Here is a 7,372-nt window from a genome sequence, read left to right as displayed (position 1 = left end):
GTTCTTTGTATCATATAGAAGTAATCAATTGTTTTGAGATTATGCAAAGTTTTGTTTGTTTTTGTATATAAGCTTAATTGATTTATATTTTGTTGGTGGAACACTATAATGTTATGTTTATTTTACCAAGTAGATGAACAATCATTCTCATTTATGTTGAATTGATGTAACATTAATTCATACTTGAGCTTATTGTGACAACCGGTAATTTCCCAAACCCATAAGCTAAGTAATCAACCTAATAATTAGGTGATTGTAAATATTAAGCGCGTGCATATGTTATGTGCGCCCTGCGCGAGCGCGCCATGTTAGTCAGCGCGTGCAGTTGTTATGTGCAACCTGCGCGAGCGCACCATGTTAAGAACCAGCGTGAGCATATGTTATATGCGCCATGCGTGAATGATTTGGCTTTATGTTTTCATGTAACTTAAACATTATGTTGTCTATGGGTTGACCATCCCGCATGATGCTAAGGCGGGTGCATCCTACATCGTTTATGCGCGTGCGGAAGGGAACTAACCTACCCGCATGGCGGGAACGTTGAGAGCTAGTTTGTCTGAAGCTCCAAGATGGAATTGACTTCAACATGACTGATCACTATGTTGAAATACCAAGACCACCTGGAGAATCTACAAATGAAACTCAAATGTCCCTAACTGCGAGAAGGTTACGCACCTACCCGCAGCAAAGACATGTCCTATACACAGAAAGCTATGCGCACCAAGTTATACGCGCAGAACACTTGGTCTATTCTCCAGTTAAGGAGATTACTCCCGCCCGAAAGGAAACAGTAGCGTGTTTCAGAGATTTTCCACTTTTTACTGTACACTGACAAAAGTACCTGAAAAAGCACACTGTAACATGAAAAGTCAACTGTCAGCCACCCTATTCTCACCAACCCCAGATCTGCATGTTCTGTCCAAATCAAATCAAAATCTTTTATCCACCACTCCACTCTTAAGTAAATAATAATAACTTCCATACTTTATCATCATTTCATTTAGATATGAAAAGATTTTAATCCCCTAAAGCAAGGGATTGTGTTCCCTTGAGTTTGCCTATAAATTTGTAGCCTAAATTATCACCCAAAACACACTTCAAAGAACTACAAACTTGCACTAATCCTTTCCCAAGCATCCGTTGTTTCCAGCTCCGATCCTGTTACTAGGTAAGCCGAGAATATAACCTTGAGACCTACTATCCAACCCTTATATTCTCCTATTTCTTGATCTTAATATATATACTTGTTATTTAATCGTATTCTAGACCTTCGATTCCGAGGCCAACACCAAGAAAACCCGAATCTCGATTAATCCCTTAACAAGAACCACAGGTGAGTCTCACAGCCCCTATTTTCACTGTTTTCACTATTTTTAAAATTGCTTTCGGGGCGAGGGACACGTACATAAATAATGTTTTATCATGGTATACTTACAAACTATGCAAGCGATTATGTGTTTTAAGTTATGTTGCATGATGAGCAATGCAAACGGTTATCTAAGGTTTTCAATGTATGTGCGCTAGAACTCGAGTAAGTGATCACTTTACCATTGGAACTCTAAGGGTAGGGACTGCTGGTTTGATCCGCCCACTCGTAGGGGTCGCACCTCTTTGCATGGACGAGTGCCTGGCATGGGGCAGTACTATGGGGTTGAGCCCGCTCGTAGGGGTCGCGCCTCTTTGCATGGACGAGCGCCTTGTTTTCCGGCACAACGTCTGCGCGCAACCCGCGGGACAGTATCCTTAGCTCGTAGGGGCAATGCCTCTTTGCATGGACGAGCACAGTTTCTCAGAATTGTTCGCGCGTAACCCGCGGGACGGTATCCTTAGCTCGTAGGGGCAATGCCTCTTTGCATGGACGAGCACAGTTTCTCAGAATTGTTCGCAGCGTAACCCGCGGGACAGTATCCTTAGCTCGTAGGGGCAATGCCTCTTTGCATAGACGAGCATAGTTTTCCAGAAACGTCTGCGCGTAACTCGCGGGACGGTTTTACGTTATTTTAGCTCGTAGTGGCTGCGCCACTTACATAGACGAGCACCGTATCCAGAATTTGTTCACGCGTAACCCGCGGAACGATTTTTATCAGAATATTGTCAGAATTGTGTTAATACGATTTTACCAAGCAGATGTTAATGATGTTGCCAGAAATGTTTCAGAATGATTTTATCAAGTTACTAAAACTTGTGAACTCACTCAGTTTATACTGATTCAAATGTTTTTACGTGTCTTTCAGGAGATAACTAGGTAGCGCATGGAGTCACACTTAGAGCACCACACGCTGAACATCTAAAACAAGCTTTTTGGAAGATTTTGGTTTTATCCCCTCGATGCGCACGGTTACCCGCCGCGTAAGGGGATATGGCGAGGAAATCTTCAGTTTTATACTTGGATGTTTCTTTTTGTAATCTTTGAACAATGTAATGTGTTTGTAATAAACTTCTCATGCGCAATAAAAATCTTTGAATGTTTTGCAATGGCCCGTGCTTAATTATCAATCCCCACTCGTGCGCGCCCGGCTGTTTCCGCCGCTCAGGGCCGGGTGTGACAGATAGCTTATTGACTTGGTTTGCCATTGTAATGGTTTTGTGCTTTAGTTTTTCTTACAAATCTTAAATAACAAGTTGACATCAATATCAAATTTTACAAGGTGTCAATCATTCGAAGGACGTATCTACTAAAGTTGTGATTTATAGTTTGGGTCTGCGTATCAAAGGCCTTATGAATTTTAACTTATGGAGAAGACAAAATAAAAGAGTTTGATATACCTACACCCTTATAACCCTTAAAGCTCATGACACTCTTTTAAAAATAAAGAGAGTTCTTTTTAGTCATTTTGGTTTTTTCCGACACATAAGCTAATCCAAACATTTTTTAAAAACTTCTTTTAAAAAATTCATAAATTAATAAGTCCTTTTTCACTTAAATAAGCAATCCCAAACACACCCTTATAAACTTTTTGAAAATGAATAAGGTGTTTAGGATTGATTTTGATGTGAAAGAGAAAAGTTAATAAGTTACACTTTTGTAACTTATTAACGACTTTTGTAACCTATTAACTTACTAAAAAGTTATAAGGAGGTTTTATAAGGAATCCCAAACACTTAGAGGTGTACAAAACCGGTTTTAAACCCTACCGAACTGATTTGGTCAACGGCTGGTCATAACAGGTTTGACTCAAATCGGTTCGGTTTATAAACCGGTTTAGAAAGCAAGATAGGCCGGTCTGGTCACGTCAGTTCGATCCGCTTTATAAACCGGTTTTAGCCAGTTTTAAACCGATTTTCCAAAAAACCAGATCGGTTTGATAGATCTTAAGAGAAACCGGTCCTGAAACTGACGGTTTGGGTGAAACTTTTTGTACACCTCTAGTTCTACAAACACCCCCTTATTTAAAGAGAAAGTCCTGTAAATTTTCTTATTCTTACCATGGGCCTGATTGTGTGGCCCATTAAAATCATCAATTTATATTTGCAGAGGCCCAAACATCAGAGCATAGACAGTCGACAGGGGTTTGGTTAGGGTTTTTGAAGCTCAGGGTGAGTAATAGTAATGGAGGGATTGAAGGTATCAAACGCCGAATTGATGGTTTATTTACCGCCATCCAAGTCCAAAAACGTTACTCAAGCAATTTATGACGAACTCACTTCCATGCTCTTCAAGTAATCATCATTCTAGTTCTGTTTTTCTCCGAATTCAAAACATATTATCTGCCAATTTCATCAATTTATTGTTTTGCAGGTTCAATGAAACATTTGACGGTGTTCTATTGGCACACAGTGTTTCCACCAACGATGAACTCGCCAAAATTCTCCCGGGTCTTCATCCGTATTTTGGTGTCAGATTGAAAGCCCAATTGTTGCTTTTTTATCCAAAACCCAACATGTTGTTAGGTTTGTTCTCGGTATTTATGATAAATTTAGGGGTGTTCTTCGGGTTGGGTTTTTTGAATTTGAGATTTTTAAATTCAAACCCGACCCGAATCGAATTTTCGGGTTTGGGTTTTACCTGGTTGGGTTAATCGGGGTTCTAAGTATTTGATCGAGAAAATTAGATTTTTTTTGAAAAGGTATCTTCACCTGTAAACGTAAATAACCAAATAATCAACCAATATAATCCAAGACCACAATCCGTAAACAAGTAAAGATATAAAAACAAGTCACCATAAACTTCTTCAACCTTCGCGTCCGAGCCTTTGCTTGTTCCTCCATTTCTAATGCTATATTAAAGAAAAGTCGAATAAAGTAAGTATTAGAATCGTTAGATATAACAGGAACAAACATTATTAATTAATAATAAGAATACTTTTATCAACCTTTTGAATTGAGTCCAATCTTTTTCACTGAAAAGTTTCGTGCTTGAAGTAGAACTATCCCAAATTCGGGTTGACCCGAAACTTCGGGTTGACCCGAAACCAACAATAAGAACCAAGAACCAACCCGAGTTACTACACTTTGGGTTTTCTCGGGATAGTTCGGGTTCAGGTTTTCTTGGGTTGGGATTTGGTTAAAAGTGACAGACCTACTTAGATAGTTAGGTCTCATCAAGAACAATATTTTTTTAGAAGGAAAGGTGGTCAAACTTGGTCCACAGTCTATACACATAGTTGTTCTCGGGTTTTCATCAGTCACCATTATAGAAGAAGATATTCGAGAAGAGTTCGATTACAAAGTTGTAAGTATATAAATTATGTGTTAGTGTGTGTTGTTTTGGGGACTTGTTAATGAATGAATTGTGTAATTTGTTGTTTCAGAAACATGGCAGGGAATTATTTGCTAGCTCGGTTAATAAGAAGCATAAGATAGAGATCGATTCAGTTATACGATTTGTGGTTAAGAGGTAATGTATTTAAATGAAGGGCCGATTTCATATGTAACCTTACAAACTTGGAGAATATCATACATATTACATACCCATGCAAAACGAAAAATATCACATATGCTTTTACAAAGTAGTAAAAATATCAAATATACCAAATTCATTAAAACAATAAAATAAGTGACCATTGTACCCTTATATTCCTAAAACTTTAAAATATCATATATGTCCATTTCTAAAACATAAAAAATGTGTATATGTCTATTCTACTTGGTTCGACTATCTGATTCAAGTTAGACTGCTTATCGTTTGATTATCATGCAATTATATCTGGTTTGATTATCTGATTCGAACATGCATATTCGATTGTTCGATTATCTGCCTTCGAGAGAACAAAAGACTACAGTTCGGTTTGCTTGCTTATCGTCGATGTCAATCAAAATTCCAATAAAAGATGGTGTTTAAACAAATTTGGTGGAAAGGGGTAGAATGGTCATTAAGTAAAAAGTTCATTAAAATTAAGTATATGTATTTTTAGTTTTGGTTGGGTATATATGAAAATTTTCAAGTGTAAGGGTATATATGAAATTAATCCTAAAATATTAATATGATGTCTGTGTTGATATGATGTTACATGTTATGTAATAGTTTTGATGAGGAAGTGCTTCATATATCGGGTTCTTTACTTCCATCGCACACAGGAAACGTTAGCTGGCTTGATAAATATGCAGATGAGGATCTTGTTGAGAGGTGTGCATTCTTTTTCTGATTTTGAGATACAAATCATGATAATTGTATTCATATTTATTAATTGTTATTCAACTTGAATGTGTTTTTAGTAATAGCAAGAAACGAAGAGACCTTCAAGCGACTGATCATAGCAAACAAACAACTGATGGTGATAGGATTAAGAAATCAAAGAAGCACAAAAGCAGCCGTTCTTAAAGGTAATATGTTGTATATGTTTACATGAAAATTTTATTACGAACTCAGTTGCAGAGTTAAATACAGTTTTTGCTTATGCAGATTGTGGGCAGCCAATAGCTGGGAGTCGAGCTTTTTTGCTAAGGATTTTTTTTTTATTTTTTTGAGTGGAACGAAGATGGTAAGATAACAAGAAAGCACAACCGCCAAAAGTAAGAAGAATTCAAGTTAAATTATTATGCAGATCCTGTATACATTTACTTACAAAGGTTATTTGATTATTGTTGTAGTAATTTGTATTTAACTTTTGGATAATTATGACCCATTGAGATGTTCTTTGAATGGTTCAAATCTAGTTCTTGTAGTTCATGCAATATTTGTGGTCTTGTATTGAAGATTTCTATGCATACGTAAGCACATTAGCGCATCCACAAACTTTTGAGAGGGACTGAAATGGGTCGAGTTGAAATGGTTTTTGCAGATTATCAATTTGATTGGTTTCAATATGTCACGTTTTTATGAGCTGTTGATAGATCTTTACGAAATCGTTTAGCTGGATCTATCTGCTTGTTAGTTTATTCATTTTTGTCGCTTTCATGATCTGAAAGATGAAGCATATGTTAGTTGCATTTAAACTCAGTACAATAACAATTAGTCATACTTGAGTTTTGATCAACTTATTAAAAATGTGACGCAAACGTTAAAGAAAAAGATTCATTTTCTTCTATGGAAAGTTTGAATATATATATATATAGGCTAAGTATAAAATGAAAACCTATTTAAGTTATGAAAACTCTAGAAACTCATTCTCAACCACATGTATTTAATTAATGTTTAAATCTTGTGGTCCACAATTAAAGTGAATAAAAAATGTAAATATAAATATAACTTTTTCTCTTTTCTGAAAACATATGTAAAAAAATGTTAAAAAATAGCAAAAAAATTTTTTTTTTTATGTTTCGATGTTTTGTATTAAATGTTACAACATATATTACATGTAACAAAAAAAAAACGATGTTACATAGGGTTTTCACAACTCAAATGGGTTTTTATTTTAACCTTACCATATATATATATATATATATATATATATATTCATTGACGTGGTCGTGGAGTGTATACTCGGTCACTATGCTAATTTTGGTACCATAAAACCTTAAAGTTTGTTGGGGGCTTAACGAGGTCTTGGGGCAGCGCCCTTGGTGGTGTCCAAGGGCTAATAAGTTGGCGGAATATGATCTTTAGTATCAGCTGTGCTCTTCAATATCAAAATTGAATATCCGTATAAAATTTGGTTGTCGGCACCAAATTTGGTCTTCCAGTGTCAACTTTTGTCATCCGTGTAAATTCAATCACCAATATCAATTTTGGCTTTGGCGGTTGTAACTACTACAGCTATGGGCAAAATGGTAGATACCCCTTTATGAAATGTTGCATGGGCTCATGGTGACGGTATAAAGGAGATAAATTGGTATGTTTAGAATTTAGATAACGAATTCAAGACTTCGTATTTGTATTATCATAAATCACATTTTGTTCCTAAAAACACTTTGTATAATCTTATTAGAGATTTCGTGCATGCAAAATACTTTAATCTGAAAGTGATTAACATGATTCAGAAGGCTATTCGAT

At 36.2% G+C, this 7,372-nt stretch overlaps 1 protein-coding gene across 3 annotated transcripts; it reads left to right on the top strand.

The window, feature by feature from the left end:
* The first annotated feature begins 3,550 nt into the window (after window positions 1-3,550).
* Window positions 3,551-6,259, top strand: LOC143610144 (uncharacterized). 3 transcript variants are annotated; one of them, XM_077084708.1, is made up of 7 exons: window positions 3,551-3,660; window positions 3,740-3,891; window positions 4,563-4,672; window positions 4,752-4,837; window positions 5,465-5,566; window positions 5,656-5,770; window positions 5,861-6,259. In XM_077084708.1, the coding sequence occupies exons 1-6, from the start codon at window positions 3,551-3,553 to the stop codon at window positions 5,759-5,761; spliced, it is 666 nt and encodes a 221-aa protein (XP_076940823.1). In that variant the 3' UTR covers window positions 5,762-5,770; window positions 5,861-6,259. The 3 variants fall into 3 exon arrangements, with proteins under 3 accessions (XP_076940823.1, XP_076940824.1, XP_076940822.1); XM_077084709.1 differs by having other exon boundaries at window positions 5,656-5,763; window positions 5,909-6,258; XM_077084707.1 differs by having other exon boundaries at window positions 5,656-5,763; window positions 5,843-5,872.
* Window positions 6,260-7,372: the final 1,113 nt, after the last annotated feature.

This window comes from Bidens hawaiensis, unplaced genomic scaffold (assembly GCF_021521415.1).
Source record: "Bidens hawaiensis isolate Kalapana, Puna unplaced genomic scaffold, B.hawaiensis_p1.1 tig00024436_1, whole genome shotgun sequence".
In the NCBI taxonomy this organism is placed as follows: domain Eukaryota; kingdom Viridiplantae; phylum Streptophyta; class Magnoliopsida; order Asterales; family Asteraceae; genus Bidens; species Bidens hawaiensis.
This window is presented reverse-complemented; position numbering and strand designations above follow the sequence as displayed.